This window comes from Solea senegalensis, unplaced genomic scaffold (assembly GCF_019176455.1).
Source record: "Solea senegalensis isolate Sse05_10M unplaced genomic scaffold, IFAPA_SoseM_1 scf7180000015630, whole genome shotgun sequence".
NCBI classification, from domain to species: domain Eukaryota; kingdom Metazoa; phylum Chordata; class Actinopteri; order Pleuronectiformes; family Soleidae; genus Solea; species Solea senegalensis.
This window is the reverse complement of record NW_025321392.1, coordinates 63,737-82,850: the sequence shown is the minus strand read 5'-3', so window position 1 is coordinate 82,850 and position 19,114 is coordinate 63,737. Positions and strand designations below refer to the sequence as shown.

Sequence of the window (19,114 nt, the reverse complement as noted above, 5' to 3'; positions counted from 1 at the left end):
TGAGCAGGTTGTTGCAGGGCACCTCGCCGCTCAGGTGTCTGCAGTACATGTAGTTCTCAGCAAGAGTGCTGAGCGAGCGTAACTCAGAGAGACACAGCAGCAGGTTAGTGAAGCGTCCGAGGTACGGAGAGGACGTGCAGAGTGTATATTCCCGGAGAGCTCCTTCAGCCTGTTCCTGCACACTCTCTATGAGCTGATGTTCCTCCAGGTCTTTCACATCTGGTGAGTGCAGAAGAGGAAACCACAACCTGTGAATGTACACCACACACAGAACAACTCCTGCAACCTTCTCATACCCTGATGGGAGGAACTAGAGAATTGTTGACCCCGCCTCCTTAGTAATGTCATAATTTGTACATGAATGCAAAAACGATGACTTATTCACATGTGTACAAATGTGTCAGAAGATATTTGGACTTTTATCACAGAAGCCTTTGTCACTAACCTGGGTTAAAAAGTATAAGGAACTTGATACAGGCAAACTCCTGGCGGTCCACTTTTTGGACATGAAGTTTCTCAATGAGGTCTAGTCCTCTCTGGATCAGACTGGACAAGGAGGGACCAGTGTTAGAAGCTATGAGTGACAGTGGCACCTGAAACAGAAAAGAAATACAATCAAGTGCATTAAAAACTATATGCAGTCATGTTTCTTCACTTTCTGTGTCTGACGCAAATTGGTCACTATGCCTATTTATTTCTTACATGTGAGATGATTATGGTGCTGTTTTAATGTTATTGTTAGTGTCTGTGACTTGAAAATTGTGCTTGCTGCATTTCTTTTTTGTCTATTTACGGGGTCTGTAGTTTACTACACAGTGAAGTAGATTGTGTTTGTATTTATTGGTGTAATCCGTCTGTGTATTTTGTTTGACTTTTTGACACTGCTACTAACAAAAGAGAAAAACCTCTCACCTCCTGCCCAGTGACGAGGAGCAGACTGCCTTCTTTGCCAGAGAGGACCTGTCTGGAGACTATGTCCAGAATCAACAGTTCACTCCAGCAGCTGTGCAGTAACTTCATCTGATCACTCACCTTGAAAGAGAAAACAGGTAGAGATTGAAAATAGCTTTTTTCATGTCGGAGATCAGTGAGAAGGAACAGGAGACTGATATTCTTAGAGTGTCATGTTCCAGGAATCCAAAGATTCACTCATTTTAGAACGAGTTTGCGAGTTTGAAGCCTCGGCTGCTTTATGCCAATAAGAAACTGCCGTTTTTTGACATAAAACAAAGGCAGCAACAGATACTGCATGACTTATTTCTCATCAACATGGGTTAGGTGTTAGTACCTGGAGAGAACCCAGGATTTCAAGGGCAGAACATGCTAAATCCACACAGAAAGGCCCGCGGTGGAACCAGGATTTGGACTATCTTGCCGAGAGGCAACAGTGCTGGCCACAGCTCCGCAGTGTAACCCATGTACAGTATGCAATAACAGAAAATCAACATCATCAGATGGGACTTCACCTTCAGTTGTTTGAAGAAGATGGATGTGCGAGCCCATTCCACAAGAGTGAACAGTGTCTGATCAGCCATCAGGCACATCCGACTGAAAGTGCTGGGGTTGACATGTTTCCTCAGCTCCTGCTGGACGTGTGTGCTGATCCTTCTCTGGAGCTGCAGGTCATCTTGATCACAGAGTAAGAACTCAATCACGAGCTGAGGCATCATTGGACCCTGTGAGTGAAGTTTGTCCAGGTCGTTGGAGGTCCCTGCTGAACTTGCACAGATGTTGTCGTGCTCCGTCTTGATTGTGGAGTTTGAGAAGGCGACGCGCTGGTAGAAGGTGGCACCAGGGCAGCTGAGGGCATTCTGAGTTGTGGGTAGTGAGGTGCTCTGAAGGACAGAATCTGGGGACAGGCCACGAGCAAAGGTGAGGACATTCTGGTGCGTTGAGGAGACCACAGGTGCTCGACTCTCAGGTCTGAATCCACAAGCTTGAATCAGAGCTTCCCTCTGCTGCTTGAGGGCCCGATCTTGCTTGTACATGGGCCCAAACTTGTTTCTGCCACCTCGCATTCGATCAGCACGAACAGCTGATGAGAAAAGTGGATTTGTTTTGAGCAGTTTGTCAAGCTGATCTTTACAGTCTTTCGAAAGGAGTCTCATTTAGGAGATAAGTCAAGACATTTGTCTGTAAGTGAATCGTAATGACTTTATACAGAGGTGTCAAACTGGCAGCCCGTGGGCCACATGTGGCCTCCCAGTCTATAACATGCGCCCCACCACTTAATATCTTGTTATAATGACCTCCTGTTCCTTTAAACACAGTGAGGTGATAGAACATAGACAGAATATGATACTTAATAAATTGGCTATAATATATTTTATATAACAGTAATAGTTAAAAATTATGTTGTAATTGTCACATTATTAAATGTACTTCAAATTATACATATATAAGCTTGTTTGGTGTTTTGTTTACAATTACCCGCATTATTAATTACTTAGTTTTCAATTTATTTCTCTGTTTTTGACACTACCAAATATAACAGATTCATTATGTGTCATAAATATGTTATAACTACAACGTATACATCATTCCATAAACTTTGAAATTCAATGAAATATCATCATAAATATCTATTGTGTTATAATTTTAAGGTTATATTGCCCACCTGGTTAATTTTTTTCCACATTTTTTTCTCTATGCCAGCCTCCAGACTAGATGCTCATAGGTCATTTGAGTTTGACACCCCTGACTTAATACATCATTTATACACTTTTGTTGAAAATATTTCTCAAATATAACAATAATAATAACAATCATAATCATAATAACAATATTTCTCAAACAAACAAAAATTCATTTTGTTTGTTGGTTTTGTTTTTTCACCAATGTTATCTCTTATTATTATTAATGCAACACATGAACGCCATTCGGATTAGTTTAGATATACTGTAGTTAGAATAGTTTGGTTTGTTTAAGTGTGGTGATATAAGATACTAAGGCATACTTCGCTGGGGACACAAGGAAAGCAGATTTTAGCCACCGAACAAAGCACACGTTTTCAGATGTTAAAAATATGTTTGCATCTTTATCTTGCCAAAGAAAACATGTAAATACTACATACAACAGGAACTATAGATTTATAAATAGATGTGACCCTTACCTTCCAGTCTCATGCCAACATGAAGACACTTTTGGAATCTGCAGAATGGACACCGTTTCCTCTGAATCTTATCAATGCTGCACTCCTGGTTCACCGCACACACATACTTCTTGTTGTTTCGAACTGTTCTTTTGAAAAAACCCTGCGAGTGTTCAACAGAAGATGGACTTATATATACATATATATATATACATATATATATACATGTATATATATATATATATATATATATACATACATATATATATATATATATACATATACATATACATATACATATATATATATACATATACTATATATATATATATACATATACATATACATATATATATATATATATATACATATATATATATATACATATACATACATATACATATATATATATATATATATATATGTATATATATATATATATATGTATATATATATATATATGTAAAAGCCCATCTGTAGGGACTGGAGTTGCAAATTAGCAATTTCTCTAAACTCTTGGAACTATGCTAAACTGCATTGTCTCATTAAATAAATGCATAAAAAAACAGAAACTAAAAGTACCTTGCAGCTCTCGCAGGTCAGCAGGCCATAGTGGTATCCAGAGACTTTGTCTCCACAGACAGGACAAGGATCCTGGAACTCCATTCTGTAAAACTGACCTGACAAAGAATCAAAGCAACGTGACACAACTGATACAAAGGAGGTAATAATCTTTATTTCAATTAGAGGGTTCAGAGATAGACAAATGTAAAGGATATAGAATAACCAGTATTAAATCTGGATAAAGACGACTATAAAGTAAAAAATAATACAATTTAAAATGTAGAAATATAATAAGCAAACTGAAATTAATTTCTCTTAATTGAGAGAACAGGGAACATGTATGAAAAAAAGACACAAACAAAACAATATGAACAAAGACATAACACATCAGAGTTCACTTTATGGGCTGTTCTACAACAATGACAACTTTTTTCCTACCTTTTAATTAGAATTTCCAACTGGCAAACCTAAACTAAAATCCTTTTCTTAAGCGTTTAATTCTACATTCCCCTTTTTTTTCCCCTCTTTCAGCGTCAGAAACAACTGAGCTTACAACTGAGTTTGTGTTCTATGTGATGAGAAGCTTCTTACCTGAGAAGTGTGGTCCGTAAACTGTGAAGCAGCAGAGTCACACTGGACTCATGTCACGAACTATGATGAGGAGGAGGAGCAGCAGGAAGATGGGGGAGGAAGGTTGATCTCCATGGTCAATCTGAATATTGAATTGTCTGATTACAGCATCATTGTTGGTAATGTTTTAACACTGTGATATCATGTTATGAGGGTACGAGCATAAGGTGCGTAGAACCCTATTGAAACTCAAGGAGTTCTTTTTCTTATTCCTCCAAATGAATCGCATTTTTGAGGCCCTGAACATAACCCAAAACACACCACATCAGACCTGGTGAAAAATTACGTCTGTTAGTGTTTCGGGGAATGAAAGTGGGCGGAGCTAAAAACGGACACAAAAAACTCCTGTTAGGTCATCTGATGTCGGGTTTAACGTACATGAACGAAACTTGGTACACACGTTCATTAGGTGGGGACGGTCAAAAAAGTCAATGACGACTTTCCTGTGAATCCTACAGGAAGGCTGCCATCTTGGATTGCACGCCAAATCGCAGGCGATTTTGGCCATTTCGCATAGTATTTGAACAGACTTGTCCTAGAGCTTTTGTGTGATCATCTTCAAACTTGGAGCGGTCACTGTGGACAAGTTCAGGAGCTTACGATGCTTATGGTTAGTAAAAATGTTGCATGGTGTACGAGAACGCGGGCGGCAAAGTTGGCAAAAATTTCGATTTTTCGCAGCAGAGAACGAAACTCTAATAACTTCGCGATGTGAGGTCCGATCTGAACAAAACTTGCTATGGTTGATGATGGGCCATGGCTAAAGACGTCTATGCAAAAACTGTACATTTTGAAAACAGCGCCTCCTGGTAGTGGCAGAAAATAAACAAAAAAAGAGTTACTTTTTACACAGATTATCGTACAGATAATCAGACAGAATTACATTTAGTTTTTCATGATGCTCTAACAGGGATTGTTGCATCCAACTAAAACTTGGTATGTGAGACCCCAGACCCGTCCTGAACATGTCTGTAAAAGATGACCTCCCTACAGGAAGTAGAACGCTCGAAACAGGAAGTAAAGTCTAACATTGTCCCATCTGCACGAAATTTGTGAGTCAAGGGAACTTCCCTGAACACGTTTACGAACACGCCTTTCACCCAACAAGAAGTCGGCCATTTTAAACAGGAAGTTTAAAATGCATGTGTGGCTGCTCATATTGCTGCTGGTGTTAATGGTACTGCAACACTGTTCAAATAACTATTTGAATAGCACTTTTCAAAACAACTCCACAAAGTGCTTTCCATAGTAGAAAAACAAAACTGTTAAGCGTAAAATGGTAAAGACAGAATTAAAAGATAAAATGAAAAGCCAGATGAAATAAAATAGTAAAAATACATCTGTAGTTAAAAGAAGGCATTTTAAAGCAAAGAAGTCCAAATGTTCAGTGGCATATTTTTATGCATTAGCCATATTCAGTGTTAGTGGCTAGAAGTAAGGAAGTTGTGAGATGGGGGCAAGTAGCAGCATCACCATCCACTGTAGCATTCCCTGCTTTAGAGTCCAATTTATTAAATTCCTTTTAAAACCTTGTACAAATCCATATAGGGTTTGAGTTTTCTGGTTTAGATCAACCAAACACTTGGAGCAGTGTCATGTGCCATGTCTACAGTAACAGATCAGTGCAATTTGTTTTAAAAGAATTCCAAATCTTTAAGTTCAAAGCACTAACTTGTCAAAATAACACTCATCACAGAAAAAATACAAGTCAACCATAAAGTTAAGAACAAAAGTTTTACTTGTTATAAAGAAGGCAATAAATACAAGTTTTCAATGTCAAACATTACAGGCTGAAAGTAGCAGTGTCTGTATTTTACTGTGGTGATGCATCACATGTACAGTGTTTTGTCATGTGAAGTTGTGGGTCAGTGGGGACGGGGGGTTAAAGTCCATTTAAAAAATAATTTAAAAAATCTTGGTGACCATGTCCTGCTGGGCAGAGTGACGTAGCAGGGTCCAACATCTAACAGGAAAAAAAAAAAGAGTCAGCACACTTTAGTATTAAGTAAATATGGATTAAACATATTGAGTACCATTTGAAAGAACGTACCTGAAGACATCCCGTGGAAAAGGTCGGTCGTAGAAGCGTCGGTTCATCTTGGGCTATCACCGCAGCCATCCAGGACCTTCTCCAGGTCGTGGTGTCCAACATAGACTCCTCCGATCCAGGAATGTGCTGCAGCCTTCATCTCTTCAAAACAAGTAAGGATTTGATAAGTCACAAGAAAAGAAAAAAAAAGAAGTAAACAAATGAGAAATCTACAGGTAGCTCACCTGGTCAAGTGTGACAGGTCCTCACATCCAGTCAGAGCTCACCGATGGATGCCCTCCCTAACTTAAACCTGCCTTTCCTGTCCTACACTGACAGTTACAAGCGATCTTCACCAGCCATTTGAGATGATACTAACCTCAATGTCTTGGTTGGCTCCATGAAAAACTGTAAATCTCACAGTTGCCCAGACTAACGTTCCTTCTGATTCCGTAGCCTCGCCACAAAAAGGTCCTCTGCTGAAACCCTCATTTTGCTAAGCATGAAATCAATTCCACTTTCCTGTCCTCAGATTTCCTTTTCTCTCCCTGCAGCCTTTCAACAGCCATTGCTGTTGTAACATCTGCAAGAGGCAGCAGTTTCACAATTCAGAACTTCTCGTGTGTTTAGCAAGACGTGGCACCAGAGTATTGACAAAGCAGACGCCTGAAAATGCTCGACCCCAATTTAAACAAATGCTTCACCATCTATGTGTGATGTGATTTACACTACAAACCTGTCCATTCCAATCCTTTGTTTCAGAGGAAGATAAATGCATATCACGACAGGCCGAGTCACAAAATCAGATGGATCCTTGTCTGATTTTGGAAACTGCACAGTCATGGTATGCCACTCAGTCAGGATCCGTGGCCAGATTTCCTCACACACAGAGAAGAAGGGGAAGGACGAAATGCCTTACCATGTTATGAGTCGACTTTACCTTGTTCTCTGTTGTGTGAAGAAGACCCAGCTCATAAAATCTTGACTGATTTAAAAATTGAGCAATTAAATAACTCAAACATCGATGCTGTTGGGTCATGCAGAGAGCTTGCGATCTTTTGCATGGTTTCCCAAACATCTAGAGGTCAGATTACTGACCCCAACAACGTCAAATTCAATGTTTTTTTCTGTCCTAAACTGATGAACCATTTGGGTAAATTAGATCAAGCATTTAAAGGTGTTTACATTGTTAGTAGTCTAATGACACTTCTTACCCAACACATGAAGACGCAGTGAATCAGGATACGGCTACCTTTAGCAGATGCAACAGCAGCAGTGGGTGGTGGAAGTCTGCAGGGAGAAAAACAAGTGATATGGAGACAAGTTGGAGGAATCATTTAATGCATAGCTCAACAAGAGTTAAAGCGGAGAGAAACTTTAGGGCAAGTCTACAAAAATCAGAGGAGGAACTTCGCCAACACATCTAAGAGATAGAAGTTTCTCATGCAACCAACCAAGACATTGGGATTAAGCATCTTCCTAAAGACTCTACAAGCTGCCTAAATTGTGAAATTTGAAAGAAAGTCATGGGTAATAATGGACTACAGACACTTCGCCGAAATAGCTAGTGTATGGTGAGGTGTTAAACCTATACTCGACAAAAATCCCACTTTGGGCAAGCCATTAAGTCCTATCATTTCAACCAGCTGCCAGCTTCACAAATAAGAGGCAAAAGACCACTTGTGTTTACACGTTTACATGATCTCTGTTAACCACAAAGCTCCAGACACCAAGTCAATCCAAGAAACAAATCAAATAACCAATTAAAAAGCTGCAGCTGCTCACTCCTGCTACAAGAGGGTACTTACTTGCACAACAGTCTTTAACATGAAGCCAAATTCTGTCTGATTTCTGTCTGAATTTAGCCCACAGAATAAAAGTCATCGTATCGAAAGATAAAAAGTTCTAACATCCGGCGCAACTTTCACTTAAATAATCCAAGTTGTCTCTCTGCCAGGTTTGTGTCCTCCTAAAGAAAAGAAACGCGCACTAATCCTGCAACCTACAATCTAATTTATGAAAGAAACTATGCAGGATAGCCCTGCATCCCTAAGGCGAGTAACGCATAGTTTTGCAGGGGAAGATAAAAATCCCCTGCTGGGAGGCCTCCCAACATGACACGCAAAAAGACTATGAACACAAAAAGGTTCAACTCCTTTAGAGGGAAATAAACTTGGCAGAGTGAGACAAGTCAGCATTAATATTGAATTCGATTTCAGTTAGCGACTACAAAGGCTGATGGCAGTGTGGAAATTTTAAGACTTAAATGTGCCAACAAATGCCAGATTTAAAGTATATCATAACATTATCCATGGGCTGAATAACACCTACAATCTAATGTGACTACATTGCATATAAATCAAATGTTTAGCTTCGTAATCAAATCAGGAACCAGTTATCTTATCAAAGCAATTACCAGTTGAGAATAAAGGAAGGACCTGGTCTAGCTCATCATAATCAATTACTACCTTTTTACAGCACTTTGAAAGAACTTTAGACAAGCTACAGAAAACTTTGATGCATTTACTACACGACTCATCAGCTACCACGTTTGTCAACAGTCCAAGTTGCAACTATGATACCTGAGATTCAAGATAACTGAGATAAATTAAAGCCATTTCAAAACAAGGTATCAGAATTTCCTGCCTAAATCAGACGCATCTAGACAAATCAATTTTAAAATTATCCATTTAAGTTGACTAAATCTGACACACAGGACAGACAGAACTGACACACAAGACAGACAGACCAAGACACACAAGACGGACTGACAGAGGCCAGACACACAAGACAGACTGACAGAGACCAGACACACAAGACGGACAAACAGACACAGAGAGAAACAGAAAGACAGAGACACACAGAAAGACAGAGATACCAGACAGACAGGCGGACAAGACACAGACCAGACACGAGACAGGCGGAGACCAGACACGAGACAGGCAGAGACTAGAAAAACTAGACAGAAAAAACGAAGACCAGACACACCAGACAGACAGAAAGACACACAGGACCAACAGACCAGCGAGAGAGAGACAGACAGAATAGTGAGAGAGACAGTGACACATGCCATGACAGCAGTCTTGGCATGCATCAGTGTGTAAATAAAGACCTTTGCACTCAGTAACGCAAAACAAAAAAATTTGATTATTGTAATGCCATTGTGTCAGGCATTGTAAATGTTTAGATGCAAGTTAACTTTATAAACTGAGTGGACACGATTTACTAACAAAGATCATGTGGCAAAGGCCTTTAATACTTACCTGAAAGGTAAAAATGTCACCTGTTTTTGAAAGAATTTGAATTTGCTTGTTGTCTAATTGGTGTGAATCTTGCAGCATAAATTTTGTTCACCTTTGTGGTGCAGTAAAGTCAATTGTTAGTGTTAGTCTTGGTCCAAAGGTCAGATTAACGTTAGTCCAAGTCAGTCATCACTCACACACACACACTCAACCAGGAAAACTTAGTAGGAGAAACAGATCAGAAATGATAGACTGGCATGAACACCAAGACCAAGTACAGTCATGACACAGTGGCCATGAAGAATCAAGATTCAGGTCAGAGCAGGTACAGTAATGGCACGGCAGCCAAGCAAGAAAGAAAAACTGCACATACCATTTTAAATTAAACTAACTAAAACGCAATCTAATTAGGATGGACATGCAGGGATGTCGGTGCTCCTCTTGACTGATGCTAGAAGAAAAGTACAGGTTAGTTCACTTACTGTGCATGGACGCGGAGGGCACCCATGTTGGCCTATGTAAAGTGACTATACGCGCAAGGCCACACGTACAAGAACACAAGTATGTCACGAAGGCGCGGGCACAGTTAGCGATCATGGCCTACTTGCATTAAAGGACGTAATGGCCATACAAAGGCTATGGCAGGGCTGCCATCCAAAGCCAGGTACTATATTTGTAGATCACCAGGATCTACTTTAACGTTCTAGGGCTAACGGTAGATTAATGGCCACGTTGGAAAAAAGAGAAAAAAAAAAAAAAGGCACAGCGGCCAAGAAGTCTAAACCTTGTGACAGAGCGTACAAGGCACAACATTAACTTTATTCCTACCATCTAGCTTTGACTGTACACCAACATCCATTTAAACCTCATTTAAGATCTGGTCCTCCAACATCACTATATTTTAGTGCTAATGAAAACAGTTCAAGTTGATTTTTTTTTTTACCTTTTAGAAGTGAGGAAAGGCACGAGGAGGGCCAGGACAGATCGACACGGCGGCCGGAAGAGCGATGGCCCGCGGCCTGTGTGTCACTTACTGACTTAAGAAAGAGTTGGAAAGAAAAAGAGGTTAATGGGCAAAAAAACGCCTCCATAGAGAGGCGTGTTCTTACCTTTGCATGTAAACTCAGTAGTTAGCTGTGAGCAGCCAGACTAGCAAGTCAGTCGCCGACACCTAAGTACCTTCACTTTCAAAAAACACAACACACAAGTTTTCTTTTGTTTATTCCCCTACTCTGCAAACCCTAGCACACATGGAGGCCAAGAAGGTAGCCCCTCCCCCAGAGAAGACATAAAAAAATATGGACTCACCCTTTGTAGACGGACCTAAAAAGGAAATGTTAGTGCATTATAACTTATCAAGCATCTAAGCCCTTCAAGACACCAGATCTACTTTAATGTGAACTGCTGAACATAATCATATTCTCACACCATCTTAACTATTCAATCACGGCATCTCAGTTACACACAACCCATTCATTTAGAGAGAGAGAGAGAATTTCAAACACTCCATCACTCTTTCAAACCACTCGCTCAGCAGTTCCACAAAAATATAACCAACAAGGACCAGATTTCAGACCATCCAACAAAGTGGACATGAACATACAAAACCAACCTGTGGCGTATGCTCCATGTACAACCCTCAGCTATCTGACAGATGGAAAGCAGGAGAAGAGAAAGAACGTGGCCATGTTGGACAATGGAGAGAGATGTAGGCACAGCGGCCAAGAAAGAGTGGGGACACAGCGGCCACCCAGAGTTAAATCATCACACCTACTCTTTGACGATCTTCATGAAGATCAATCTGTGGAAAAACAACAGACAAACAAAACAAATGTTTGAGTCCAGTCTCCAGCCTTGACCATGTTCAAGTTCATACTGTTACAGGTGTAAAATAACTAGGTCAGGTGTTTGTATGGAGGTACAGACATGGTTCACCCAGCCTGAGATATAAACACTCACTTTCAGTGAAAACATTCTATTCTAACAGTGAAACAAAGGAATGAACATAATCACAAGTGACGTAGAATAAAGTTGATTAAGATTTAAGGAATGCCTTTTAAGATCAAGTATAGAAATGTCAGTAGCCACACTCTTTAAAAACACAAACAAACTTATATTATACATGTGTGATTAAATTAATATGATACGTTGCCATCAGTTAAATACATTATGAAAATTAGCCATCATGATGTAGTAAATTATCTCTAAAGGTGTCACTCACCTTTTTTTGACAGCCTCAGGCTTTTGAATATGGCGCGTCAGACCAGGTCTCTGTGAGCAGGAAGCAGGTTGTTCCTTTAAAAAAAGAAAGAAAGAAAAACGTTTAGAGTGTTCATATATATATATATATATATATATATATATATATATATATATATATATATATATATATATATACATACACACACACACACACACACACACACAGACATACATTTATAGTATAGTAGTAATTATGTGTGTTCTTAATATCCTCAATAAAGAAGAGAATACAAAAAAGTTTGTATTTGAATGACTACATTAAAAGTTTAGAATTATAAAAAGACATGTATAACCCTGAATCTGTTTTTAAACATTTAACATAAAAAAAACAATAAGTCTTCCCAGTGAAAAACTCAATAATAATAATGACCATGAGCGGAACAGTGAGTTAACATAGCACAGCAGCCATTTAAACTTGTTTTTAGTCTTGTTTTGTCTATTTTGATAGTAGATTGGTTTAAGTGTTTGAGTTTGATTTTTTTTATTTTGTTAAATGTGAATATTTCCTCATTTATTTGCTCTATTTAAGCAAATCACTGAATCCAAATAATTTAAGAATATAAATTAATTTAGAAACAGCGAACACAATTTAACATTTTATGGACCAAACGTAAAAATAAATCACAGCTTAATGAAAATCGAAATCAGTTTCTACCAATGATTTAACTGCTGTATCCAGACAAAACAGCTGCCAATTCAGAGAACTGTCTGACAATGAGGCACAGCGTGAATATTGAGCTAATTATGAGCATAATTCAGTAAACAGAGGCACCATTAAGATCACTTGACAAAAGTTACTCACCATTCTGGACGGGACACCAATCTGGACCAGGCCGAACACGCCACCCTGGAGCGCCTTGCTGCCACGAGGCCACCTTTTCGGCGTCTGACGTCACGCCGAGGTAGTTTTCCTTTTGTTTCCCTTCTTTTTTTAAACTTCCCTCGTTCTTTTTTGATGTTTCATGGCGGTTGGTGCATTACCGCCACAAGTTCCCTCCTCCCGGAACAGTTTCATTAGTTAAGCGGCGACACTTTGTTTCTTTCCTTCCACGGCTCGTGCAGCTTCTCTTCAAAGTAACATCACGGAACTGTTGGCTGGATGAAGATTAAATAAGAAGAGGAGGAGGAGGAGGAGGAAGCAATCAGCGCTCATCAGCTGATTGAAAAACACCTGCGTGAAGATGAGCAGGTGTGTTGTGTGTCACCAATCATCGGTCTCCGCTTTGTTTCTTCTTCTTCTTCTTCTTTTCTGAGGTTTTATGGCGGTTGGCAAACAACGATTTGGTACATTACCGCCACCATCTGGTATGGAGTGTGGATGGAAATGTTGATCTGAACTATTAAAGGTAAAAATAATAAAATAAATAATAATTATATATATTAAATCCGTGTATCATTCGTTCATTCGTTTTTCAAAATAAAACCAGAAATTAACAAAAACGAAAAAAATTACTTGTTTTTTTTCACAGAAAAAGGCAGAAAACTCTATTTTTACTGTACAATAACAACACATTGGCCTAAAGTTCTGACAATGGTTGGTAAAGCTGTATTAAAAATGATTGTTAAACTCAAGTAATGCTGAGTGGCATATTGAATGTACGTTGGGCTTTTTATGGAGTTATGTCTGCATTGGATCAAATTTCCGACCTGTCGCGTGCTATTGAAGTATATATATACATATACATATGTATGTATATGTATATATATATATACATATATGTGCAGATCTTGGTGGTAGTAGCAAATATTCAAACGAGAACAAGGAAGGCCAAAGTGGAGAAGGGTTCCATGTGAACAGCAGTTGAACATGGGTATCTATATATGTATATATATACATATAGATAGATAGATATACAGATTAAATATAAAATATAATGGGAGACTATGTTTCTCTGTATTGTTTACCATTATTTACATAAAACGAGGCAAATACCACATTATTGCCTCATTGTGTATTTTGTACACCAGAGGTCACTGTAACTCCACTGTCTGTAACCCGGCCTTTACATCCTGTCTGCACTTCCACTGGGTTTGAGACCCATCCGCTGTAAAATGTCACTAAAAAGCCAGAAAACATATACAGTACAAAACTAACAACAGCACATGCAAACAACAAAACTGCAGGATGAAACTGAACAAAATGAACAGACAAAGACACTGAGGAGCACACAGATCATAAAACACAGGTGAAACACAAGAGGGAAGACAGGACAGGAAGTACAACTTAACAAGGTATGCACAAGGAAAAAACTTCAAAGTAAAACAGAAAACAAGGAACAGAAAAACAAGACACAAAGAAGTCAAACACATAATAAACCAACTAATACATAAAGTGGATGGATGGATGGTTACATGTTATAAAGGCTTTATTACACATCAATCACAGGTACTTACCATCGATCCACTCACACATAAGAAAGTCACAATTATGACGGGATGACCTCACTATGAGTATGAAGACATACGTCACTGTGAGACTTTTTCACTTCTTTCAACTAAATAACATCTGACAACTGAACTGAAATTGACCTGCAACACCAGCTCAGCTCACATACATCTGTCTAAAATTATTAATTATGTATACACCTCGTCGTTATTATAGGCCCTCTTGTATTTCAGCATTAGCTTGTGCTTTAAGTGTGTGCCTGGTTGCTTAGGAATACATGGTGTACAGCAGCCTTCTGCATCACAGTGCCAGCCGGTGACAAACAGCTTTCAGACTCACCTGGAGCAGCAGGTCACAGAAGGACAAGCTCCTCGTACACGGTGTGTGCCGAGCCACTAATGTAACTGCAGACAGGTGTCAGCCATCTTTACTGTTTACAGGCACAGCTCTTTTCCCCGTGGTCTGCTGATGTCATCAGGAGCCTGTTGATATTCATGAATAACGTCTGGCAGCTGGAGTTTAAGTTTCACTGCAAGTTCAGAGCTAAAATGACTCCTTGGCTTCAAATGATCGCTTTTGTAAAATAATAAACAAATCAGCGTTAAGTTAGGGAACGAACCCGAGTTACAGGCCACAGTAATGCCACAGGGGCCTCATGTACTGAAAGACCGGCGCAGTGGCCCTGGAGACTGAGCCTTCCATACTCAACTAATAGAACTTAACAGTATCTGCTGTGGAAAACAACATCCTCGTACGCTTCAGACACAATATAAGTCATTTCTTCCTGATTTCTTCAGGGTGCTTTTGTATGACATGGTATGAAGTCAAACTGTGGAATTCTCAGTGTTTACATTATGTAAGCTACACTGAACTTAACCATAAACATAACCAACTGTTGCTACATGATGACAAGGACTTCCTCCTAATGGGCTTGAAACTGTTTCCATTTCTCGAAGGGGTTTTTGTGCCTAAACCAAACCAAACAGGTTACTCACTCTCTCACACTAAAGTCCATAGAAGAAATCAGCGATTTCAGGTCACAGGGACACAGGAGTTGCCTCATTTGGCAAGTTTGTGTCACTTATCTAAATCTGAACAAAGAAAATCACACAGAATAATACTTTGAATAATATAATTATTTGAACTTATTAGTTGAGGCTGCAGTTGATTAACAACTCCTATATTTTGTCCTATGCAAAACAGCTTTTAATAGATTTTCTCTATGGACTCTGGTGCAGGAAAGTGTGTCTAATGGTGATATAAAGTTGCGATCATGTAGCCTCCACCACAGCAGGCCTAGATTTAATAAGCTGAGCCTTTTGTTAAGTGGTTAAAAATGTTTTTTTTCCTTCTGGCAGCCATGTTTTGACTGCCAGTCCCTGGCTGGTTATTGGCACAGCAGGTGGTATTCACAGCTCAATCAGTGCCATCAGTGCCCACATTTCAGAAAACCTGTATAATCACTTAAACCATAATGCTGTCACATGATGGAACCCACTCCAGAGGGATTTGAAACAGTCTTGGGAGGCAACGAGGCCAGCTGATTGGTGCATCCCATGAGAAATGAGTGTGTTTACAAAATGAAAATGAAAGTTTGCTGTGATCGACTGTTCAGCTCAAACCAATCAGACAAAGAGACGAGACACGGCACGCGACCTGCCAACACACACCAGCGGATCATAATGTGTTCATCTTCATGGGGTGACTGTGATCAGATAGCAATTGGATCTTGATGTGCACACAATCCTGTATGATATGTGTGTGTGTGTGTGTGTGTGTGTGTGTGTGAAAGCTGCCTTCACTCATGTTTACGGCAACAGACAGCCCTGAATATTTGTTTTCAAAGTAAATGGATCCATTTTTCTTGAATGATTCTCATTGGCTAATTTACTTGCAGCACTTCAATTGAAAGTTCAGATTTTTCAAAGTGTGTTTTTTTTAGGTATTGAAAAGGATTACGGGAAAAGACCTGCACACCTGCATTTGAAGGATGTACAGTATGTTGCCAGTTCCTCAGTCTGAGAAAGAGCCTTTTGTGCTCCAAACATCACTGGCAGTAAAACTCCTTTACATGGAAGCTTTCAGGTATGCTGATCGTTTCCTTCCTTTTCACAGCTATGAAGACTTTGATTGATCCAGCACCTGTTTTACTAGAGGTGCATGTCATTTCTTACCTTCACTTTTTAAAACATTTATTTAAGTAATGACATATTGCCGACAGCACGCTGCTTCACCAAGAACCAGCCTGAGACACAGGAGCTGGCAGCACGGACTCAGGGATTTTAACCACGTATACTAGACTCACCTAATAAAATTACCAATGCACCTCCAAAATCTGCAGGAAAAAGTCTAGCTACAGACCAATACTGTGCAGTATTGGTCACAGTTGCCTCATTAATAACATACAAGGGTGATGTGTGTTCCAGTTTCCACAGATGGCTAATGGCTAATGTTAGCATTATTGCTAGCTTGACAAACTAAAATAATCACATAAATTGGTTTCACTCAGATGAAATAAGACCATTCAAACAACTCATTGGGTTATTTGTTCACATGAAGACAAGTTTAACTTGAAGAACATATTTCATTTAAGTTCATGAGACCAATGGTGCGTCGGTGTGTTGGTGCACTCTGTTCTGTCTCTTTTTGTGTTTTAAAGTTGGTTTTTGTCACTCATGGACATCCGGGCAACAACAGCCCCATGTTTATTTCTCACTTTCCTGTCGCACGTCAATATCCATATTTATTGGACATTCTAGTGAAAGTTGCACTCACCTTTACCAACGCCGTGGATTATGCACCATGCTCACGTGGATGCAATAAAATGGACAAACTTCAGCCACTGATTGGAAGAAACAGAGATTTTTCTATATCTAAAAACATGACTGAATGTGTGACTTGTTATTATGACAGAATGAGCCCTTTACCACTTACATCAGGAGCGGGTCTTCTTCTCATAGAACCATAATGGAAAAACTGAAAACCTTTCTTTTAATGATAGCTAAAGGCTACCATAGGTTCTCCTTCATGCTTGGAAGCATGAATAAAATGAGGTGTAAGAGATATTTCAGGTGCAACACACAACTTCACCAATACATGTTGAAATCACTGTGTACCTTCAATAGTGGACTCAGTTTGAATGAGTTAATGACTTCAGCTTTACTTTAGGGGGGTATTCCAATTCAAACGTCTTACTTGTAACAGGGACATTTTGATATTTAGCTTCATTTGAATACACACTTCAAGAAGAGAGGGTGAAGAGGATTGTCACACAAACACAATATGAGAGTGTGGATGACTGTGTAAACGAGTGACCTTTGAGTTATCAATAAGACCAGACAAGTGCAGTCCATTTATCATTAGAACTAGTATAATCAGTATGTGTCTATTAAAAGGCCATTGAGGAACTTTGTAAACATCTCTTCTCATGTCCTCTGAGTCACCTGGGAAATGTTTGCCATGTTGTTGAGGCCAGAACGTCGTTGGGCGGCAGGTTTCATCGTGCAGAAAACTCCTGACATCTGTCTCACAGTGTATCTTCCACCTGACTGAACTCAAACCATGCGCTGCCTTTGTGTGCCGCCGAGTGTTTACATCACCTTTTTTACGATCAACTGTTTAGCAAAAGAAGGCAGTTGTTTGTCTTTCAGCCAGCAGCTTTGATGGAGCGTGACAAATGAAGTTATTCCACTCATGTTCACTCACAGCTCGTACAAAGACGAGGAAGGGGTAAATAATGTTGCCGTCTGTCAGTCTGGAAGCCAGGTTGAGAGATAGGTGAGCTGCATGTGGCGTTCAGTGACCCAAATACAGCATGCGTCATGTTTAAGCTCTAAAATCTAAATCACACTGTAAGGAAATTGAAATTAAATTTGAGGTGTTTGCATAGTGTGTTTATAGCAGACTGTGCAGGTTTATGGTTGGAATTATGCTAAGGTCAAAGTTAGGTTAAGGGCTACATTTCAGATGATGTCATGGGTTATGTTTAGGGTTAGAATTGGGCTTATGTCAGGGTTAGGTTAAATCTAATGGTCTCAATATGTCTATAAGTGTCCTCACTACGATAGCTTTTTTGCATTTGTTACCTCTTTAGGAGCTTTTCTGGCATAAATACTGACCGTGTCAGGACTAGTAGTCCTCATGGATACCAAAACCTGGACCTAATGAGGCAAAACCTTCTGAGGAACTGGTTAAGTATATGGCTAAGATTTGAAATGTGGTTAGGTTAAGGTTACTGTCGAGCAATAACTGGTTTTAGTTGAGGTTAGGGATGAAGTTTTGTTTAGGCCGTCCAAATGGATTAGTCTGAAAGTGTGTTTCTTGATTATGTTTATCTATATCTACATATTTGTATATATATATCAGCATGTAAAGTTTACAATGAAATACCAGTTCACGCACATTTACAGTATGTTTTAGGTGAAAGAGAAGAGCAGTCAGGTATAAAAGAAACAACAGCTTTTTGACGCCTCATCATGGGTTTGGGTTAAAGGAGGTGAAGCAGAAATTAGCAGATCTGCTGTCAGGATTATGGAGAGGCTAGGCTAACACACTTCAGGCAAAATTCAAACCTTCACATTCCTGTGACTTCATCAAATCTTTTCCTCCTCTTTTTCACCCATCAACCCCTTTCTGCTTTGAATGTTATGACATCCAAGATTTTGGGAAACTTTAGTAATCACGTCTTATGTCAGTCAAAAGGACTGAACTGGTACTTTTTGGTATTAATCTGCTTATAGAATTTGAAGTCACACAACCAAGGTAACGCCCTCTGGCGAGAAACGACACTGTTGACCTCTACAGACGTACAGTAGATACTAAACAACACATAAACACTTGTCTGCATGAAAGTCAAGATGGTGGATAGATGTGCCAAAACAGTTGGAGACAGATCTCCACAGATCAACGTG

General features: G+C 39.4%; 1 protein-coding gene and 1 long non-coding RNA gene across 2 annotated transcripts; both read right to left on the bottom strand.

Annotated features, from left to right (window-relative positions):
• Positions 1 to 3: 3 nt before the first annotated feature.
• Positions 4 to 3,757, bottom strand: LOC122762402 (nuclear receptor subfamily 5 group A member 2-like; the record flags this gene model as incomplete). Its single annotated transcript, XM_044017582.1, has 6 exons — positions 3,674 to 3,757; positions 3,113 to 3,254; positions 1,467 to 2,035; positions 913 to 1,032; positions 446 to 593; positions 4 to 219 (listed from the first exon to the last, which is right to left on the bottom strand). Coding segments are annotated over exons 1-6 (1,279 nt in total), but the record flags the coding sequence as incomplete, so codon positions are not given.
• A 7,509-nt stretch (positions 3,758 to 11,266) lies between these two features.
• Positions 11,267 to 12,978, bottom strand: LOC122762406. The gene is made up of 3 exons (XR_006358707.1): positions 12,621 to 12,978; positions 11,778 to 11,851; positions 11,267 to 11,357 (listed from the first exon to the last, which is right to left on the bottom strand). It is a non-coding gene; the product is annotated as an uncharacterized LOC122762406 (long non-coding RNA).
• Between the last annotated feature and the right edge of the window lie 6,136 nt (positions 12,979 to 19,114).